Source organism: Brassica rapa, chromosome A03, assembly GCF_000309985.2.
Source record: "Brassica rapa cultivar Chiifu-401-42 chromosome A03, CAAS_Brap_v3.01, whole genome shotgun sequence".
Taxonomy (NCBI): Eukaryota; Viridiplantae; Streptophyta; class Magnoliopsida; order Brassicales; family Brassicaceae; genus Brassica; species Brassica rapa.
Window position 1 is genome coordinate 13,257,492 of NC_024797.2, and position 21,412 is coordinate 13,278,903.

Sequence of the window (21,412 nt, forward strand, 5' to 3'; positions counted from 1 at the left end):
AATAGACTTAGAAAGACAAAAGAGGATTATCTTTGGTTGGAAGCCACCACTAATATCTTGGTTAAAGTGTGATATTGGCTTTGCTTGGGATAAAGCTTAGACATCAAAGCGGAGCTTAATGGATTCTCAGTAACAGAGAAGGTAAAGTCTTATTACATGGCATGCGATCTATCACTGGGATCTATTGCAAGCGTGATGCATCTTTTTAAAAGCTGGATTTGGGCTATTGAAAGTTTGAAAACTCTCCATTACAATTCTATCATTTTTGCTAGTGATGGTGCCATTTCTAAACCAGCTGTCCTGCTTGCAGTTTCATTCTCATCATAATATCAAAGGAGCAAAGCGTACTTGCTGAAAGTGTGATCAATGAAGTATTAGCGTTTTAAAAAAAAAAAACGTTCTGCAAGTAAGTAAGTAACTATCATAATTACTTTTTCTCAAACCAAAAAGATATTTTCCCGGAAAATGACAAACAAGAAAATCCCCATAAAAAAGAAAACAAAGAAGTAAGGAAATACACAAGACTCGCGCTCTTCCGTTCACGTGACAGACAGTCACCTCAATGAACGGTTCTCCTCCATTCTCGAAACTCTACTTTTTTGTTGTTTCTCCCAAAGTCCCATCACTAACATCTCACTTCTCTCCGATCATCGAACGAATCGAAGAGAACCGATGCTCGCCTCACCTTCTTATTCCCGCGCTGCTTCCCGTTTTCCCCCGGCGCTGCACTCCTCTGGTAATGTCTTCACCGGCTTCATTCCCATACGGTTAGTCAGTTACAGCTTCCCTCACTTCGAATCGAAATCGCGATCCGAAAATCACAATTCTGATTTGAATTTTGAGCAGGAGAGTGACCGGAGCTCCGGTTTGTACCCGTCGTTCAACGCTTAAGGTCACTTGTCGACGCGCACGAGAGCGCGTGATAGAGGAAGAATCATCTCAAATGGCGGAAACTAATAAACAGTCCTTCAATGTTTCCTCTGGTGAGAAGTCTCCTCTTGGTGTCTCCCAAGTGGACAAAGGAATCAACTTCGCTCTCTTCTCTCACAACGCTACTTCTGTCACACTCTGCTTATCACTTCCTCAGAGGTTAAAATCATATGTTTTGTTTCTTGCCAATGTCTCTCAGCTTCTTGATTTTAAACTTTGTTTGTGTTCTTTGGTTGATAGTGATAAGGAAGATGATGTGGATGTTGTGGAGTTGGTTTTGGATCCCAGAGTAAACAAGACTGGAGACACGTGGCACATTTGTGTTGAGGTTGTATTCCTTTAGACAATTCGTTTCTTGTTGTCAGTCTTCTCATGATTTTTTGTACGTTGTGATAGGATTTGCCACTCAGAAATGTTCTTTATGGTTACCGTGTTGATGGTCCTGGAGAGTGGAACCAAGGGCATCGCTTTGACAGTAGCATTCTGCTTCTGGATCCTTATGCAAAGCTTGTTAAAGGCCGGAGCTTTTTTGGAGATAGTAGCCAGAAGTTTGCTCAGTTCTATGGAACTTATGACTTTGAGACCTCTCCATTTGACTGGGGAGATGACTACAAGTTCCCTAACATCCCTGAGGTACGAATTTCATTTGCACGATTCTGTTTCTGAGCTAATTTTGATGACTCTGGTCTACTGTTTTTTCAATTCTTTTACCATCGGTCACTGTATTGCAGAAGGATCTTGTTATTTATGAAATGAATGTTCGTGCTTTTACTGCGGATGAGTCCAGTGGGATTGATCCATCTATAGCAGGAAGTTACCTCGCTCTCATTGAGAAGGTAACAACAGTATTCTACCTCTCAAGTATGATGATATGATTGATTACATATTATCTGATGAGCAGAAGAGCTAATAGCAAGAAATACTCTATCATTTATCACAGATAGCGAGAGAATACGTTTCATCTGGTTGTATGTTTATGTGCAATGTTTATTTATATCTCTCTTGTAACTTCTTTGTGTTGAAAGATACCACACCTTCTGGATCTGGGTATTAATGCAGTGGAGCTATTGCCAGTCTTTGAGTTTGATGAACTGGAGCTTCAGAGGCGTCCTAATCCTAGAGATCACATGGTAAGCACAAGTCTAATACTTGTATACAGGAGTGTGATTCTCCAACGCTTCCACAAGCTAAAAGAGTTTTTCGTTTGCTAGGTTAACACATGGGGTTACTCGACAGTTAACTTTTTTGCTCCAATGAGTCGTTATGCTAGTGGTGAGGGAGATCCTATTAAAGCTTCCAAAGAGTTTAAGGAAATGGTCAAAGCCTTACATTCTGCTGGTATAGAGGCAAGCAACGCTCTTTGTTTTGCCCCCTTTTTTTCTTGGAGCCTCTAGTCTCTTTTTGCTTAACTTATGTAACTGATGATTCTTGAGAAATATTCTTACCATTCTTTTTCGGCAGGTTATTTTGGACGTAGTTTATAATCATACCAATGAAGCTGATGATAAGTACCCTTATACCACTTCGTTTCGTGGCATAGACAATAAGGTGAGTCATAAGAGTGGTGACTCTCATCTGAGTTTGTTTATTAATGAATATTATCTTGATATTTGGACCTCAAAACTGTGTGAAATTCATCTGCAGATTTATTACATGCTTGATCCAAACAACCAACTGCTTAACTATTCCGGCTGTGGTAATTTTATTTTTGAAGCGTATACAGGCTTGACTTTTGAAAATTTGTAATTCAAATTAATAATATAACCTTCAACGTCTCTTTTGTTTTGTGTTTCCAGGAAATACACTGAACTGTAACCATCCTGTTGTTATGGAGCTAATACTAGATAGCTTAAAGCACTGGTACGGAAATAATCATAATGGATCAAATATCATTATGTATCCACTGTTAGCCACTGTAAATAATGGACCAAATATCCTGAAAATAGATATTTCGTTGGTTGCTTCACATAGTCAATCACTCTCTGTTCTGCTTTCTTCTCTTTTTCTAAACGCAGGGTCACGGAGTACCATGTGGATGGTTTCCGATTTGATCTTGCTAGTGTGTTGTGCCGGGACACAGATGGATCCCCACTCAGTGCTCCCCCACTCATAAGGGTAAGTTGATTGTGTATTATCAGATATAACGGTAGCCGTAAGCATATTTATTTTGAAATTTCTTAATGAATCAGGCAATCGCGAAAGATTCTGTTCTCTCAAGATGTAAAATAATTGCAGAGCCTTGGGATTGTGGAGGATTATATCTTGTCGGGAAGTTTCCAAATTGGGATAGGTAGCAGTTTTAGCTTAGATTTCCAAATTGTGATAGATAATACTATACTTGGTTGTTCCTCTCATAGTAACTGGATTTTTCTTTCAAATTCAGGTGGGCTGAGTGGAATGGGATGTACAGGGATGATGTGAGAAGATTTATCAAGGTATATAACAATGGATTTTTGTTTTATCTGGTATACACAATGATGTTAGAAGAAGACTTATTGTAGAAACACTCTTATGTTCCACAATTTTAAGGGTGACTGTGGTATGAAAGGAAGCTTTGCTACTCGGGTTTCAGGATCTTCTGATCTTTACCAGGTAAGATACATTCAAGTTATTGATTTTTATTTGTAGGTTTCATGAGATCATCGCAATTACTCGCTTTCTCCTATATAGGTTAACCAGCGGAAGCCTTACCACGGTGTAAATTTCATAATTGCGCATGATGGATTCACATTGCGAGATCTTGTAACATACAATTCTAAGGTACTTTTGATATTCCCATGTAATGATGTTAATGAGTCTATGCCTTAACATATCTCTTCTGTAATTTATAGCACAATGAAGCCAATGGAGAAGGAGGAAATGATGGATGTAACGACAATTATAGCTGGAACTGTGGTTCGGAAGGTACAATTTATAACTTTATCACAATCGAAGTTTCTTGGTTTTAGTATTCAAGTTAATACTCTGTTTCGTGACAGGGGAAACTGGTGATACTCACATCAAGTCCTTACGTGTTCGACAAATGAAGAATTTTCATTTAGCTTTGATGATTTCTCAGGTAAAAACTATTGCCAACATACTCTGATATTGTTGTTTACAATCTTATATGAGACCGACCCTTGATCAATGATATCAGGGAACACCAATGATGCTAATGGGAGACGAATATGGACACACCCGATATGGTAATAACAATAGCTACGGACATGATACTGCTCTCAACAATTTCCAGTGGAAAGAGGCAAGTCTTAACATCTCGCGGTTGTTATGGATTCTCCCCTGTAACTAACTGTTGTGTCATGTCTTGTTGTTTCTTTTAAAAAATCCAGCTCGACGCAAAGAAGGAGAGCCATTTCAGGTTCTTTTCAGAGTTGATCAAGTTCCGACATTCACATCATGTACTCAAGCACGGAAATTTCCTCAGCAAAGTAGATAATCGTTATCCTCTCGTTTACATGTATACCTTGAGTCTTTGTGCTTACTCTTATATGTAATGTGTTTTCTTTTTGGTGTGAAGGGAGAGATTACGTGGCATGAAGATAATTGGGACAATCCTGAGAGCAAGTTCCTAGCTTTCACGTAATTGACAAAGATGTCTCATTATTTGTATTATTGCTTCTAACTATTTAATAAGTATATGATTGTTTTTTGTAGGCTCCATGATGGTGTAAGCGGCCAAGACGTCTATGCGGCTTTCAACGCCCATGACTACTTTGTCAAGGCTCTGATTCCACTGCCACCGTCGGGAAAGCAATGGTTCCGTGTGGTAAGTGTTTCTTTCTTTCTTTCATCTTCTTTGGTTCTCTGACTTTTCATGACCGACTCAGTTGTCAAAATTTGCACCAGGCTGACACAAACCTCGAGTCACCGGATGATTTTGTAAAGGAAGGTGTGGCAGGCGTGGCTGAGGCATACAATGTGGCTCCATTCTCTTCCATCCTTCTCAAGTCCATGTAAAATAAAGCACATCATTGTAAAAGATCCATAAGTGTTTATTTGATTAATATGTAAAATTCTAAAATAGACGACATTTCCAATCAAAAGATACAATATATACATTTATATATCGAATAATGGCAGGTGTATGTTTGTTTAAGGTTTTTATTTCATCTCAAACTCCATTTCTTTAACTCATCTCTATTAAATACTTGCATCATAGTTGAACATGGGAACCAAACATAAATGTCTCGTAAAATTTAACCTGTGAAGAGGAGGGAAACTTCAGTTCTAAGGTAATTAATTATTCAAGAATAAAACATAGCAAATTTAATAGACCATAGCCCAAAGTTTTAAACGACAGCATAAAACAACACACACTCTCGAGGTTTTGTCTTAACATAAACGATGTTAGCAAACTTATTACAACCACACGAGATGGCATTTAGGATAATTTAAAATACGAAGGGATCTAAATAGAGATATTATTATTATGCTGCATCAGACGGTAACAGAAACAAATTTGACCATGTCAAACATCCCATCCTCAAACACAACATCACACGACTCCTTGTGACCCCAAATCTCTCCTCCTTGGCGCCTTTCCAAAGCAATCTCTGCACAGCAAATGACCTCTTTGCCGTCATTGTTTTTATGAAAGAAGAGAGCCAGCTTCTTCTCGCCATAGCTCACCGCTTTCGGACCTAACTGAGTGGGCAGTCTCCACGGCCAAAAAATCTTTCAAACCGTTGACAACACTCCAACACCTCTGCTTTGGATCATACGCCTTCAACACCATATCGAAACAATCGTGATAGTACAAGACATCGTCAACCACACACGCACCCACCCATTTATGATAATTCAACACCTTGTCCATCAATTCCCATTTCCTTTCCTCTGGTTCATAAGCAAAAAAGTTGCTGTGGCTGTAATCTTTCAGGTAAATCTTACCCTCCATCACCATAGAATCAGACCAAAAGGGACCAAGACCTACATGCATGTCTTCCTTTACCAACTTACACTCCCATGATTGTGTTTCTGTATCAAACACCGTGACTGCATTCTTCCACGCTTCCCGCGACCCACTTTCATCCGGCAAAAAGGAACCACCAATCAGGTAAATCTTCTTGTCGATGACATTAGCAACTTTATTAGTCATGAGCTGAGGAATGTCAGAGATGGGCTGAGACGTGTGAGAGGTGCAGTCAATGCTGAGCGCATGTAGATCGTTAAACCCGTACACCTTCGAACCAACCGAGACATAGCTTCCACGGGAACACATGTGATGAAGTGTACGTGATCCGACGATGACCAAGCGGTTACTGCATTTGAGTTTCCTGTGGAGAATGTAGAAACTGAAATCATCACGAGTTTTGCGGCTGCGGAGGACGGCATAGATGCGGTGTTGGGTGATGCCTAGGAAGGATCGCCTCTTGTAGAACGTAGGAGAGGCAATGAGTTTCCTGAAACTCTTGGAAACGAGGGAGAGAGTCGGGTAATAGCTTCTGGGCACACGAGCTACGATGTCAATGATGACGTCATCTGGAAGCGACGGACTCAGAGGCTGCTCCATGTTTTCAGACATGTGAAAGCTGTGGTTGAGTGGATCAGGAAATCAACCTTAACAAAAAAAAAGGAAATATGTTATTGGCTAGCCTAAAACACAAAAGAGTGCTAGCTGATTCTAAGTTCAGACATCATTTCAAGTTCAGACATTTCAAACTCAGACAATTCAAGCAAGTTCAGACATTCCACCTTCAGACATATCATATCAAGCAAGAATCACAAAGAGAAGCAGAAAGAGTAAATAGCTAAGAAGCTGATTTGAAGACCACAAACCATGCAAGTAATGGGTGAATATTAGGGTTTACAGCATACAAACAACAGTTTCAATTTTTATGTAATTATTGGTCATGAAGTGTATGCAGGAGGAAAAACCATAACCACCCAAAAAGTTACACTCAGATTTTCAACAACAAGATAAAAGAAACCAATCAAACTAAATAGAAACGGAGGATGGAGAGTGAGAGAAAGAAAAATTTCAGATTTTGAGTACAAGCCTGCAAGTAACTTAAGGTTTACGTAAGACTAGAGATGTCAATTGGGCTGCCCAAGTCCAAATGGGTTGTCCAAATGGACACAACAGTCCAAATGGACATTATTTTTTTAAGCCCAAATTGTACCAGACCAAATTGTCCAGACCAAATTGGCCCAAGTCCAAATGGGCATTCCACAAAGCCCAAATACAATTTCTGCTTTAATATGCTAAATCCATAAAAAACATTTTTTTTTGTGAAACATCCATAAAAAACATAAATTTCAAGTTTTACACATTAAGTTTCATAAGTTTTACATATCCAAAGCATAGAAAATTCATATATTAGTTCATACATAGAGCGACAGAGTGAAGAGACATACGAGAGAGGCAAATCGGATCGAGAGTCGCGACTCGCGAGAAAGAGAGAGAGATGATCGAGACGCCGAGAGAGAGAGAGAGGCGGATCGAGACGCCGAGAGAGAGAGAGAGTCGAGGATTAAGACGCTGAGGGGAGAGAGAACGGAGAGTCGTCGTGAGTCGACTTCATCGAGAGAGAACGGGAAGAGATGAGAGTCGCAGAGACGAGAGCCGAAAAAGAGTGATTTCCATTGGAAACCCATTGGACCGCCCATGTCCATTTGGTTTAAGCCCATTGGATTTGGAGTTTATTGGGTTTCGACCAACTGGACAGCTTTATTTATTGGTCTAATTTGGTTAGTCCAAATGGGCTTGGACATCGGTAACCAATGGACAGTGTGTCCAATTGACATCTCTACGTAAGACACTCTCAAGACCCAAATAGACGAGGAGTTGCATGAAAGAAGAAGCAGAGAATGGAAAACTCTTTATAGGGATTGAAAAGTTGCTTTATTAGTGAATTATAATAAAATAAATTTTATTATGGGATTGAGTCCATAATAACCCAAAAAGGCAAAAATAATGGACAAGTAACTAAAATTCCTTAATGGGAAACATTTTAATCTCACTACTCCTTAATAATCTTACTATTTATACCATTTGTTTCTTCTCATGACCTATTCTTTTCTTTGTAATATAATTGACATCTCACCTATTATCTATATTAAACTAAAAAATTAAACTTCAAATTAAATATTCATACAACAATTCAACAAGGATTTCACTAACTTAACATTCTTCCCCCTTCGCCATAATTCTCCTCACCCACCATTCTACATTTGACAATTTTGAATCTCCATTTAAAGGTAAAATTTTGTCATTTTCATGAAATTTTCTTATTAATAGATTATATATTTGATATGGGTAATGTAAAAAATCAAAATTCTGTTATGAAACCGGAGTTTTTGAAAACAGATACAAAATTGATATTTAAAGATGATTTGGTTTATTTTATACAATTTTGAAACATACAAAAATCATTACACTGGTGTTAGAAAATATGTTCGTTGTTTAACACGTCCATTGTCGTGTATAAAGATTAAATCGAAGCTATTTTTAAAAATTGTAGGTACTGTTAAAACAATTATAGTACGACTAAAGCAAATATGTATTAATAAAATTACTGGTACAACAACAATAAGTTTTTTTTTTGTAACTTACAACAACAATAAGTTCTAGTAGCTAGGGCAACTAAAGAATACTAGAACGATTTGTATTATTGTGGTTGAAATACACGAATAGCAGAATCCAATTGACCTTTATATGGCTAAGGAATCCCTTGGAATCGTTAAGTAGTGTTCATGCTGAATCAATAACCCTCCACGAATCGAACGAGAGGAGTAGGGAGGGAGATAATTCCTTAAACACGTTCAAATGGAAAAATGAAAATCAACAACGGATGTTCTCTATATTTTTTTGAGATTATTTTTGTACAACTTATTTTTTTCTTTAATATAACAAGCGATCAATTGATTGGTAATTTAAGATATACTAGGTAGTTGGCCTTCACAACTACACGAGTATGAAATTTTAATAAAGAGATTTGTTATTTTAAAAGAGATTAAGAGACTTTGTTATTTTAAAATATGAATAATATTTTATGAAGAAAAATACTCAACTAAGAGGGGTGATGTAATACCATATTTTTGTATTCTAATCTTAATTTTAATTTTCTTTTGAATCTTGTAATAATTTCTATAAGTTAATTCTTTGACTTAATAGACTGGCTAATTTTAAATCTAGAAGTTGTTCATAAAAATGTCTACTAAAAAAACTTATTTTATTATGATATATATTTCAAATGCATTTAGATAATTTGTAATCATTAAGTGGCTCCATTCTCTTCGATCCTTCTCAAGTCCATGTAAAGCAAAGCAGATCCTTGATTTTCTTTGGTAAAAGATCCGTAAGTGTCTCGTCATATTTGATTAGTACGTGAAATTCTAAAAAAAGACGACATTTTCAATCAACAGAAACAATATATAAACATATATGTTTCGAGCAATGGTGTGTGTGTCTCAAGCCAATGTTGGAAAAAAAAGGTGTTTGTGTGTGTGTGTTTTTATAAGGTTTTCATTTCATCCGAAACTCATATGTTCCCTTTTCTTTGATTCATCTCCCTAAAGGCTTGCATCATAGTTTTAACATGGGCACCAAACATTAGCGAATCTTACATTTAGTTTGCATCATAAGATCTTACATTTAGTGTGCATCATAAGTTGAGCATGAACCAAACATATATGTCTCGTCAAATCTGATAACATGTAAGATTCTAAAACCGACTACATTTCGAATTATACATTAAACCAGTGATGAGGCCGTGACGATGCAAACTTCGTGTCTAAGGAAACGATTCAAGATTAAAACATAGCAAATTTAACTGAACACAGCACAAGTCTTACAACCACACGAGATGGCATTTAGGATAAGTGAAATTACAACCACACGAAATGGCATTTAGGATAAATGAAAATATGAAAGACCTAAATAGAGTTCATGCTGCATCAAACCGTAACAGCTACACATTTCATCACGTCAAACAGCCCACCATCCTCGATGACAGCATCAAACGACTCCATCTTACCCCAAATCTCTCCACCTTGGCGCCTTTCCAAAGCGATCTCCGCGCAGCAAATGACCTTCTTGCCGTCATGTGTTTTAAGAAAGAAGAGCGCCAACTTCTTCTCACCGCACTTCACCGCATTGGCCCACTTTGATTGGGTAGTCTCAGCCGCCAAAAACTCATCCAAACCGTAGACAACACTCCAGCGGCTCTGCTTTGGATCATACGCCCTTAACGCCTTGTCAGAGCAATCAAGATAGTAGAGGACATCATCAACGACACACCCACCCTCCCAGTCCTTAGAGTTCAACACCTCGTTCATCTCCCACTTGTTTTCCTTTGGGTCGTAAACAATAGAATAGCTCTCCCTAATACCTCTCATGCAAATCTTATCCTCCATCACCACCGCATCAGACCAAAGAGGACCAACCCGCATGTCTTCTTTTCTAATCACAGGCTCCCACGTCTGCGTTTCTGCATCAAGCACCATCACTGTTTTCCTCCACGACACCCCACGATCAAAAGTGAAACGGGAATCACCGATCAGGTAAACCTTCCCGTCGATGACATTAGCAACTCTACTAGGCATGGGAGTTGCCGAGATGCGCTGAGGCATGTCAGGGATGGGCTGCGCCGTGTGGGAGGCACAGTCAATGCAGAGGGCATCGACATCGTTGAACACGTACACCTTCGAACCCACCGAGACAAAGCTTCCACGGTAAGACACGGGAGAAAGTGATCGGACGATGACCAAGCGGTTACTGCTGTTGAGTTTTCGGTGGAGGATGTAGAAACGGCAGTCACCCGTGTCGCGGTTGCGGAGAAGAGCGTAGAGACAGTGTTGGGTGATGCCTAGCTGAGATCGCCTCTTGTAGAGCTTAGGCGAGGCAATGAGTTTCCTGAACTTCTTGGAGACGAGGGAGAGTGTCGGGTAGTGGCTTCTGGGCACACGAGCCACGATATCAACGGTGACGTCGTCTGGAAGCGACGGAATCAGGGGAGACACTGACAGCTCCAAGAACTGCTCCATGTTTTCAGACATCTAGAACAGCGGTGACTGAGTGAATCAGGAAATCAACCTGAACAAAAAAAAAAGAAACAATGTTATTGGTTAGCCTAAAAGAGAAAAGATTGTTCGCTGATACCAAATTCAGACATTCCAAGTTCAGAGACATTCCAAGTTCAGACATTTTTCATGTTAAGACATTTTTCATGTTAAGACATTCAAGTTCTTTTAAGTTCAGACATTTCAAGTTCATAAATTTCAAGTTCATACATCTTCAAGTTCATTCATCTTCAAGCTCAGAATTTCAAACTTAGACATCTTCAAACTCAGACATTCCAAGTTCAGACATTTCAAGTTCATACATTCAAGCTCAGACATTTCAAGTTCAGACATTCTAAGTTCAGATATATCATCTCAAGCAAGAAGACGAAAGTGTAAATAGCTAGGAAGCTGATACCAAGTCAAGACACAAGTAGTAAGCAGAACGAAAGAGTAAATAGCTAAGAAGCTGATTCCAAGACCACAAAACAAGTAATGGGTAAAGATTAGGGTTTTACTCATAAAACTAAGCAGACAGACAAAAGATTCAATTTTTATCTAATTATTGGTCATGAAATGTACGCATGACTTACTTCGGACCATTTTATCTCACAAATTTCAACAATAACCACCCAAAAAAGTTACACTCAGATTTCAACAACAACAAGGAGAAACCAATCGAACAAGATATAATAAGAGAAGAACAGAGAAAGATATAGAGGGCTTGAGATTTTGCGGCAAACCTACAAGCAGCGAGAACGAACTTTGGGAGGGTGTCCTTCTCGCACAGAGAGCAAAAGGGACGAAGAGTTGAAAGAGAAGATGCATGGACGAGTGGGAGTGGTTTATGTTATAAAAAAAGCGTTTACTTGTGGCCCATAATAAATTCCATTTTAATACGAGGCCCATAGCCCAATAGCATCTTCGTCAGCCCGTTAAGTCACAGCTTTTCTTGAATATTTAGTTGAAGGAATCACCAAAACTAAGAAAATTTCTAATGTAATAAAAAAAAAGACCAAATGGGACTCGAATTATAAATAAGATAACACTTTTGGACTTAGGTTTACAAATTACACTAAACCATTAGCGCGTTTTCGTGTTCTTTCGAAGAAACAACACATACCTCTCTCTATCTCTCACGTAACTCTCCAGTTTCCACTATATATAAAGCCTCTTCGTCTCCTCCCTTCTCGAAACAATCTCTCTTTCTCTCCTTCTTGTCTTAAATCTCAAAGTACGAAACTATGGCCTCAAAGTCCATCGCCGTTTTCCTCCTCCTCGCTCTCATAGTTTCCTCCGCCATAGCTCAGGCTCCGGGAGCATCTCCGACAGGGTCTCCTCTTCCAGCCACTTCTCCAGTTTCTCAGCCTCCGAGAACCGCCGCACCAACTCCCTCACGCGCCACCACTCCTCCGCCGTCCGTCACTCCCACGGCAGCTCCTACTTCCCCTCCGGCTGGCTCACCGACCTCAACCGTCGCTTCACCGCCGGCTCCTCCGATCTCGCTTACACCCGATGGAGCTCCTGACGCAAATGCCCCTGCTGGATCTACTCCTAACGACGCCGCTGCACTCTCCGCCGGATCTTTCCTAGGATTCCTATTCGTCGCCGCTTTGTTGGTTTAATTTGGTGTTTAGATTATGTATTAATAATTCGAGAGTTTAGCGATGGACGGTAGATATTCGATCCGTGGTGGTTTTTAATAGTTTGTTTAGAGATTTATTTGTGGTTTTATGATGATCTCTAATACCTTTAAATACCTTTTGTTATATCGTTTGTTATTATTACTTATGGTTTAGTTATCACATTTATCTGGTTTTGATTATTGCATCCTGATTTGAATGTGTGATATACTGAATTCAAAAGTGGTTTTAACTTAATCAAAAGTGATTAGTGGTTTACTCATTGTTGAAAAAGGTGATTAGTAGTGATGACTATAAGGTCAGCAACGTGTGCGTGTTTAGACACGTGTCGCAATGTCTGAAAACGGTGAATTCGTCGTTTATCGGTAGTGGCAATAACAGCTGGTCTGTTTTTGTTCGGTTCTCTCTTATTTCTAACACTTTATTATATTTTAAAATGAAACTAGAAACTGAAAGTCGGTTATAGACTTGTTAACGATGTTTAATTGCGTATTGAAAGTTGAAATTGTAAAAGTGGATTAGAAAAGTCTTGGGTTTGGTCAGAAAGATAAGAGTAGGTGTCACATGGAGACAGCTGTAAGAATACTTGTAAGCTTTTACTTTTACTAGGATTCTATTGGCTCATACATGTGGGCTTCTACGTATTATATATTTATATTGAACCAATTTAGGTAAAGCGTGTCATAACAAAACGATTTTTTGTAAGTTAAAACGAAAATGTGTTACTATAGAATGTAGACGAAGATACCATCATTAACAGAAATCGAAAAAAAAAATACTCCATTCTCTTTTGTTTCGTCACATTCTATTTTTTTTTTTCCGAAATGAACCAAAAAAAAAGATTAAGACAAAAAGACAAAAAGAGAGTAGCCAAAACTTAAAAGAAAAATGCTGGATCCAGTAGATGTGAAACAAATATAGCGTTGTTGCGTCCAATATATGTGAATCCGATTCGCATTTGATGATTCCCTTCCCAGTTTTACAACTCAGCCAAAAATGAAGACTAATACTCAACGAGTATAAATCATATAGCAGAGTTTAAACGGAAACATAGTCTATCTGAAACATAGTCATTAAAAATACAGAACAACCTTATATCTGAAACAACACATACACGGAAATTAGTTTAAGAAAGAAAAGAAAAAACACTTACACGGAAATTTGTTAACTAACAATTTACCGTTTCTTTGTACAACGTTTCTAAACAAAAATTGTTACAAAAACTGATGTGATGTAAGTTCGATATTATTTTACTTTGTATTCTTTTCACGAAACAACATATGTTATATATATTTTTTAATCTAATGTTATTTGAAAGACACTTATCGATGAATAAAAATACGATTATAAGAAGTTTTAATTAAAAATTTATGAAAAGATAGGGTGTGATTGGTGACCAAGGGAATGAGAAGAAACACTATGTTCCTTAATATTCCTTAAACTTTTTACCATTATTTATGAGAAATAGATTTTCCTTTTCATTCCTCTTCGTTTCTTTATTTATAGAGAATTATAGAACAAATTAATTCCTCATTAATTTTGATAAGGAACCATCATTTCTCATTATTTCTAAAATTTTGTTCCTACTCATTCATTTCCTATCAGTTTCTATTGTTCCTATGATGGTTACCAGTCATACCTATAGTGTTTTCGCCAAGATTAAGGTAAACAGAAGAGATCCACCGTGGAAAAGTGAGTGTTTGTGAATGTTTCATCTTGGTTATCGGTCATTTCCTTATATACAAACTCTCTTTCTCTTTTCTTTTTAAGTCGGAGCAGACTTAAGCCGACTTGAACTCAATTGAGCCGAGTTTTGTTTGGTAAACAAAAATTTTACACTTAGCAATCAGAATATTTTGAAGAGTTTTTTTTTTTTTTTGAAAAGGAATATTTTGAAGAGTTTTAACTAAGAACTTATGAAAAGATGGTGTTTACGGCAAGAACAAGATAAACACAATCAGAATATTTGACATTTTTATTAGATAAAATTGTTAATTTCGTTTCAGCTGTTTCGTTCATGATATATTTCTTAACTACCATATAAATTTCACAACATGTATTGTTGGGACACAAAAATTTCCCTCCACAGTTTGGATTATGCTACAAAACTTGTTTTATAACACATGAACCATTTCATATTAGGAAAACCAGTTATATTTGACACCAAATCTACGTGATATCTCACATTTAATGCAACAAATCTGTTTATATAACTCTTTTTTAACTATAATTTATACTTAAACATAAACATCAACAAATCTGGTTATATTTAAATAAAACCAATTATATTAAACATATATAGAAAATATATAACATTATCCAGTTGTTAAATTATATCTAACCATCAAAAACCAAAAAAACAACATGCCAGATACATACTGATTTTCATGCACATTACACCATACTAACAATATTTATGTCCAGGAATATTTTAAATACCCACAAACATTTCCAACTACTTCATAAGACGTTTCATCCACCTAGATGGTTTTGCATCTTTCATGATCACCTTCGTTAGATCAAATGAAGGACATTCATATTGGAAATTTGAGTGCTCGGTAGTCACCGATAGAAATAGATACTTGTTTGTCACTGATCGAACCTGGCTGCATCTACCTGGATAGAAACATTATTCATTAACATTTTTTATCAGACTAATAATAAAATAAATGGAATAACCAGTTAGTATTTTTAGAATTTGATGTTTTAATTACAATTTGGTAATTTAAACTTATATCGTTTATTTATGGTCATGTTAACCATTTATTTTATAAACGTTCTATTATTATGTATAATATCCGGTTACATTTTCATTACCATGAACTACCCAATGTGAAGTTAAACCCAAATGAATGACATTTTTAGACCGACTTTATATCATACAATACTTGCTTCTGTTTTTTGTTATAACAATAATTAAATTTCCTGAAGCTTTTACATGTTGATCCACCTCCTCCTCATTAAAACTAGTTGATCTTAAATTAAAAATCAAATCTTTTTCTTGATAAAAAAAAAAAACCAACTCCCAAATAATTATAAATCTAAATTAATTATTCATATTCATCTCATAAAAACCATCTTGAAAAAAGAACATGAGATATTAATATTATTAGACTGACTCATCTCAAATCAAAAATCAAAACCCTTAATTAGTGTATTTATTGGCTTGAGCGAGCCTGTTAATCAAATTTTGTGATTAGAATTAGGCGTTAGCACGCACGTAGTGTTTACAGAAAAGGAAAATCAATTTGTAATTTCCTTTTTTCGTTACTCTTCTCCAAAGCTCCAATCTCTCCCTCTGCTATACATACAAACGAGATCAGACTCATTATTAACGATTATTTACTCTTTGTTGACTCCGATCAAATTACGTTTATTGTTTTTCCTATTTCAATTAGGTTAGTGTCGCCGTCGTTCTTTTCGTCACTGCCTCGATCAGGCGAGAGACAACAATTAAGCCACAGAAGCTATGTCGTTTATAAAGCAATTCTTTAGTTTATTCGATAAAACCAAACCCTCCTGTCTGAACAAAGAGAAAAAGAAGAAGAAGAAACTCCACCTAGTGCTTGACTTGGATCACACTCTTCTCCATTCTGTCCATGTGTCAAAGCTTTCTCAGAAAGAAAAATATCTAACCGAAGAAGTTGGTTCAAGGCTTGATCTATGGAAGTTCGACAAAGGCAATCCCAACGAGCATCTCATAAAGTTACGACCTTTCCTTGACGAGTTTCTGCGAGAAGCCGACAAGCTTTTCTACATGTACGTTTACACGATGGGCACTTACCGGTACGCGCAGAATGTACTGAGTTTGATTGATCCAGACAAAGTATATTTCGGAGATAGAGTGATAACCAGAGAAAAAAGCCCTCATAAGAAGACACTTGATCTTCTCTCTGCTGATAAACGAAGAGTGGTCATTGTTGATGACACGAGTAGTGTTTGGCCGCAACACAATAAGAGAAACTTGTTGGAGATCGCAAAGTACAATTATTTCAGAGACGGGATGAAGTGGGAATCTTACGCAGAGAAGAAGAGAGACGAGAGTCGAAGCAAAGGAGCGTTGTCTAATGTTCTGAAACTCCTTCAACAAGCTCATACAAGATTCGAAGATTTGGATTCTAACGACTTGAGGCTCTTGATACGTGATCCTTGTACACTGTGTTGCTTTTGACTCCACTTTTCACTGTCAATAAGTCTAAGTGTAATGTTTTTTCTTTTGTATTGTAAAAGCTACATTTTATAATCTGAAATACTAATTTGTTTATTTCATCTAGAAAACTTCTATTTTTGTTTGCAATTTCTCACATAATAACAAATGCATAACTTTCATCTAAGACCAAAACAAAAAGAGTATTGTGTTAGAAACAAGCCATTAATTCTTCTTTTCTACAATGTAATCCGAATCAGGTTTTTTTCCCCTTCCTACAAGACACACACATTGATAATACAGACATGTATTTCATCACTTCATGTTCATCCTAGAATCTGCTGAGTTATCCCACACAGGTGAGAGAGGCTTCCTGCTAATTTCTGGACTGCCGCTAAACTCAAGCATCTTCTCGATTGGGCTGCTCATCATCTTTGGACATCTTCTCTTGTTTGACTGTAATACAATAACAGTCTCTAAGTTAGATCAAATAAAAGCCATGTTTAAGAACATTCCGTAGCTGCTTTTCATTTTTACCTTAGTGGATGCGCTTTTGTGGCTTGTCTCAGAAGAACCAAGAGGGCTTTGCTGCTGCTGCTGCCTTAACAACTTGCGATTTTCTTTATCCAGCTTTCGGTTTTGTATGCTCACAAGTTCTGCCTGGTTAAAAGTTAAGTGGAATGCTTTCAGAACAAAGAAGAATAAAGAGTGTTGTTGTTTTATTTATATTACCTCTTGCTCGGCTTTAGCGAGATTCTGGATGATACATTCCCTTTCTTTTTCAAATTTCTTTGCCACTGAAACTAAAGACAGAACCTTTTGCGTAGAAGGCTTCAACCGATCCCATTTGCTCAACAAGGCTTGGCAGGATTGGTCTTGAACGTTTGCCTCTAAGAACAGACGCCCGATGGTATTCTCATCTTTGCTTATGAGTGATCCCAGAACTGAATCAAGTAAATCTTCTTCTTGTGGTGAGCAGTTGTTATCAACCTTTTGAGGGGGAAAAAATGAAAACACATTAAGGTAACTTGATGAAGAGCACAAAGACGTTATATTTTGAGCTGAAAAGATATGAAGTAAAAGCTATGAACACTAATCAAGAATTGAACAAACAATCACTGAAGAATCAAAGACAAACCAACAACACCATACAGGTTTCAACAATGCAAGATCAGTAAGTGCCAAAAAAGCTAACTAATTTACTTAATATGAATAAAAGTTCTTACTTGCTCAATCCCAATCTGTCGTTGCTTACAAAGTTGCAGTTCCTCAGACATTCTAGCAACTTCCTCTTCCAATTCACGAACTCTAGCTTCTGCATCTCTCGCCCTCTCATCCGATTCATTCCCGAACTCCATCAAGGCGTCACGGTCTTGATGATAAAGCAAGCACTCTCTTTCCCATTTCTTACACTGCCTCAACAAGTTTCCGCATTCCTCCGCCAGTTTCTGGTTCTCCTCCACGAACTTCTTCAACGCCTGTGCGTTCATACTCGCTTCCGACTAAATTGATCAGAGACAAAAAAAAGATCAGATCTTTAACCTACTACGAACGAAATAAAGAAAACCCAGAACGAGTTACTAACCCTAACTCGGTCTAGCACTTGATCTTTCTCCTTTGATCTGGAGAGGAGAGCCAGATACTGATCTCGGAGACGGCGCTGCGATTCTTCAGCCGCGAGAAGCTTCTTTTGGAGAGATTCGATTGAGATGGGAAGCCCTAAGGAGTGTTCGATGGTGTCTTTGATGTAATCGTCGACTTCTGGCGAGAGATTCATTCTCCTCCTCGTTTCTGTTTCGTCTGAATCGATTCTCTCGCTGCTCATGGTCAGTTTTCAAGAACAAGAAACGAATTAAGAATGAGAGTTGAGGATTTGGCAAGAAAGCACACAGACAGAGAAGATTTTGGAGAGAGAGAGACGTGAGGGGGAATTCAAAATGAAGTAGCCGTTACAACTTTTTAAATTAGCTAGTATACTATTATCTTCTATTTTAAATTAGTCTTATTTAGAAAATCTTCAAAAAAAAAAATAAAATAAATTAGTCTTATTCGAAATCATAAATTTTATATCATTTATCATTTTTTACTAGTTGAAATTATCCAATTAATTTTAAATTGATATTAATAATTTATCTAATTAGATGTTAATAGCGAAAAACATGAAAATATTATTTCCCGATAATTTCATGTTCTATTCAGAAGAATTTAGAATAAAATAAAATTATTTTTTGTTTCAGAATACTTTGATTAAACACTTAATTGAAATATATATTTGGTGTTTCTTTATAAAATATAATGTTCTTTGTTTATTTATTCATGTTATGTATAATAATTGTATCATATGATAATGTCTACCTTATAATAATTATAGTAATTAGATCGGCTTACTGTTAAAACAAAATAGTTAGATAAAGTTAGTAAATTTAAAAAGTATAATAATTAAGTATAAAATGGTGATATAATATAATTAGAATGTTCTGTATACAAAGAAAATGCATTAAATCATTGGAGAACATGTTATTTCATATTTTGAAGAAGTCAAATTTTGAAGAAAAAATTGAAATTAACTTTTGAAGATGTTCTTTAAGTGACAAAAATTATAGCCCAAAGGGATGCAACTAAGATCATTGAGACAAAACCTTTGCTTCCCATTTTTCTCATCAATCTTTTTACACTTTTTTTTTGGTTTATACTTTTAAATGCTTGGATGATATTAGATGTTGAAAGAAGCTTAAATTTTAAAGGATTAGAAAGTATGATATTATTTAATATATTGAAGAGTTACCGATGTGTATAAATATTTTTCAAAATATAGCCCCATGTAGGTTGGAAAAAAATTTCTTACACTAGGCTGAAATAATGCAAGGGCGTTATTGTTACAGAGATATAATTATGTAAAAGTTGGTATTGTATTTTGACCCAATTAATTATTTTCAGTTTGGTTTCTTTGTGGTTACATTTTTTTCAACATTTTTTTCATAATCGAAAATTTTAAATTAAGGTTCTCAATCATTGAATTAGAGCTATTCCAGCAACTCAGAGAAATGAGAATAGTTGATCACCAAAACTGAAACAATGAATTTCAAGCTCCTGAACGATTTGTCGGCCACACTTCTACACAAATTTGAACCGCCACCGAGTAACCCTAAAATTATTTTTGCTGCGCCTTACTCTGTTTAAGGCTACAACATGGTAGAGTTCTGGGGAAGCTATTAATTACATATTGTTGTCTTAACTAGCTATTCATTTGAGTTTTCCTCCGTACTACACTTTGTTTCAAATAATGTAGGTGGGGATACAATTGAATACATAGATGATTTGTATGAAAAGATCTAAATATAATGTAAACACTTACTTAAACTGAATTTCTTTGATAATTTGTCTTTTCAAATCAGCAAATCGTTAAAAACGAATGAAAGAGGGATGAAAAAGGTAGGTGTGATTACCATATTGTATTAAAATTTGGATTTTTCTGGAAGAGAGCTCCAAAGTTTTTTTATTAAATTAAGCGATTTAGAAATTTCACTATATTGAACTATCTAATACGGTAAAAAGACATATATGGCTTGGAAAATGATAAATGACTGATCTAAAGTGCAGATTTTCACTTGTGTGTAGGTGGGTTGGGAACGATGCGAGCGCAAATTTCCTTGAGGCAAGGTGGAAATAATGGGTTCAGTGGAAACATTTGAGGCCAACAATTTGCATCTAAGGATGAGAACACCTTGCAACACGGGGCTTCAAGATTTTCAAACTTGCCAGAAAGAATTGAATTGGATATTTGGAGCACACATCCCTCGACGTTAAAAAGAGACGACCAACATTTTACCAAATCAATAGGTAAACCCAGTGGAAAAAGTGCAGGTATTGTTATTGGGGGTTGCACTTGAGCTACTCTTTCAGTGGCAAAAGTTACTGCCCAAAGAGATGCAACTAAGATCATTGAGAAAGAAACTTTGCTTCCCATTTTTCTTATCAATATTTTACAATTTTTTTGTATATTTTTTTTAGAGTTTTAGATACTTGGATGATATTATGTGTTGAAAGAATCTTAATATTTATATGAATAGAAAGGAAAAAAAATATTAAATATATCAAAGAGTTACCTATGAATATTACTCCCCCCGTTTCGATTTAATTGTCGTTGTAAGGAAAAAATTTTGTTTCAAAATAAGTGTCGTTTTAGAATTTGGATGCAAAATTTATTGATAAAATTCTCTATTTTATTTTTCTATTGGTTGAAAAATGGTTAGGTGTATAGGTAATTGTGTTTTTGTTTGGAAATATACAAAATCATATCCCTTATATATTAAAGGAGAAACATTGTCATAAATACATTCATACTATAATAGACACGTGGCAGTTTTACAATGATTTGATAATAAATATGATAACGCGTTCACACTATATTCATAAATGTGTTTACACTATATAATTTATATTTTTAATATAAAACTCATATACATAGTTCCAATAAAACTTTAGATTTTTCGTTTCGAATCAAAACAAATAACGAATCAAAATCTAAACTATATATATATATATATTATTTTTATTGTTTACGGATAAAATCAGGCAAAATATTTTTAAATTTTGATTCGATTCGTTATCCGTTTTGATTTGAACAAAAAAATATGGATATCCGTAACTCTACGAAGCAAATAAGTTACTAAAATACAATTAAAAAAAA

General features: G+C 36.2%; 7 protein-coding genes across 12 annotated transcripts; 3 read left to right on the forward strand and 4 right to left on the reverse strand.

Annotated features, from left to right (window-relative positions):
* Positions 1 to 500: 500 nt before the first annotated feature.
* LOC103858505 (isoamylase 3, chloroplastic) lies at positions 501 to 5,039 on the forward strand. The gene is made up of 22 exons (XM_009135877.3): positions 501 to 767; positions 847 to 1,089; positions 1,171 to 1,258; positions 1,327 to 1,563; positions 1,662 to 1,766; positions 1,956 to 2,060; positions 2,142 to 2,276; positions 2,392 to 2,478; positions 2,575 to 2,626; positions 2,727 to 2,790; positions 2,946 to 3,045; positions 3,120 to 3,220; positions 3,314 to 3,365; positions 3,460 to 3,522; positions 3,601 to 3,690; positions 3,762 to 3,834; positions 3,909 to 3,988; positions 4,067 to 4,171; positions 4,260 to 4,358; positions 4,448 to 4,509; positions 4,585 to 4,696; positions 4,777 to 5,039. The coding sequence occupies exons 1-22, from the start codon at positions 673 to 675 to the stop codon at positions 4,885 to 4,887; spliced, it is 2,259 nt and encodes a 752-aa protein (XP_009134125.1). The 5' UTR covers positions 501 to 672; the 3' UTR covers positions 4,888 to 5,039.
* Positions 5,040 to 5,181: 142 nt separating this feature from the next.
* Positions 5,182 to 9,432, reverse strand: LOC103858507 (F-box/kelch-repeat protein At4g38940). Of its 4 annotated transcripts, XM_009135879.2 has the most exons (3): positions 7,691 to 9,432; positions 6,930 to 6,958; positions 5,182 to 6,489 (listed from the first exon to the last, which is right to left on the reverse strand). In XM_009135879.2, exon 3 carries the CDS (start codon positions 6,452 to 6,454, stop codon positions 5,519 to 5,521), a length of 936 nt encoding a protein of 311 aa, XP_009134127.2. In that variant the 5' UTR covers positions 6,455 to 6,489; positions 6,930 to 6,958; positions 7,691 to 9,432; the 3' UTR covers positions 5,182 to 5,518. The 4 variants fall into 4 exon arrangements, with proteins under 4 accessions (XP_009134127.2, XP_033144736.1, XP_033144735.1 ...); XM_033288845.1 differs by lacking the exon at positions 7,691 to 9,432 and having other exon boundaries at positions 6,940 to 6,958; XM_033288844.1 differs by lacking the exon at positions 7,691 to 9,432 and having other exon boundaries at positions 6,926 to 6,946.
* Positions 9,433 to 9,664: 232 nt separating this feature from the next.
* On the reverse strand, positions 9,665 to 11,788 carry LOC103858508 (F-box/kelch-repeat protein At4g38940). Of its 3 annotated transcripts, none has more exons than XM_033288842.1 (2): positions 11,680 to 11,788; positions 9,665 to 10,966 (listed from the first exon to the last, which is right to left on the reverse strand). In XM_033288842.1, exon 2 carries the CDS (start codon positions 10,927 to 10,929, stop codon positions 9,829 to 9,831), a length of 1,101 nt encoding a protein of 366 aa, XP_033144733.1. In that variant the 5' UTR covers positions 10,930 to 10,966; positions 11,680 to 11,788; the 3' UTR covers positions 9,665 to 9,828. The 3 variants fall into 3 exon arrangements, with proteins under 3 accessions (XP_033144733.1, XP_009134129.2, XP_033144734.1); XM_009135881.3 differs by having other exon boundaries at positions 11,676 to 11,788; XM_033288843.1 differs by lacking the exon at positions 11,680 to 11,788 and adding an exon at positions 11,526 to 11,550.
* Positions 11,789 to 12,024: 236 nt separating this feature from the next.
* LOC103858509 (classical arabinogalactan protein 10) lies at positions 12,025 to 12,757 on the forward strand. Its single transcript, XM_009135883.3, has one exon. The coding sequence runs from the start codon at positions 12,177 to 12,179 to the stop codon at positions 12,555 to 12,557; it is 381 nt and encodes a 126-aa protein (XP_009134131.1). The 5' UTR covers positions 12,025 to 12,176; the 3' UTR covers positions 12,558 to 12,757.
* Positions 12,758 to 13,019: 262 nt separating this feature from the next.
* On the forward strand, positions 13,020 to 16,805 carry LOC103858510 (RNA polymerase II C-terminal domain phosphatase-like 5). Its single transcript, XM_033288847.1, has one exon. The coding sequence runs from the start codon at positions 16,045 to 16,047 to the stop codon at positions 16,744 to 16,746; it is 702 nt and encodes a 233-aa protein (XP_033144738.1). The 5' UTR covers positions 13,020 to 16,044; the 3' UTR covers positions 16,747 to 16,805.
* Positions 16,806 to 16,881: 76 nt separating this feature from the next.
* On the reverse strand, positions 16,882 to 18,786 carry LOC103858511 (centrosomal protein of 85 kDa). The gene is made up of 5 exons (XM_009135885.3): positions 18,308 to 18,786; positions 17,949 to 18,224; positions 17,455 to 17,712; positions 17,260 to 17,382; positions 16,882 to 17,178 (listed from the first exon to the last, which is right to left on the reverse strand). The coding sequence occupies exons 1-5, from the start codon at positions 18,545 to 18,547 to the stop codon at positions 17,038 to 17,040; spliced, it is 1,038 nt and encodes a 345-aa protein (XP_009134133.1). The 5' UTR covers positions 18,548 to 18,786; the 3' UTR covers positions 16,882 to 17,037.
* LOC103860085 lies at positions 18,699 to 21,241 on the reverse strand. Its single transcript, XM_033288848.1, has one exon. It carries the CDS (start codon positions 20,687 to 20,689, stop codon positions 20,327 to 20,329), a length of 363 nt encoding a protein of 120 aa, XP_033144739.1. The 5' UTR covers positions 20,690 to 21,241; the 3' UTR covers positions 18,699 to 20,326.
* Positions 21,242 to 21,412: the final 171 nt, after the last annotated feature.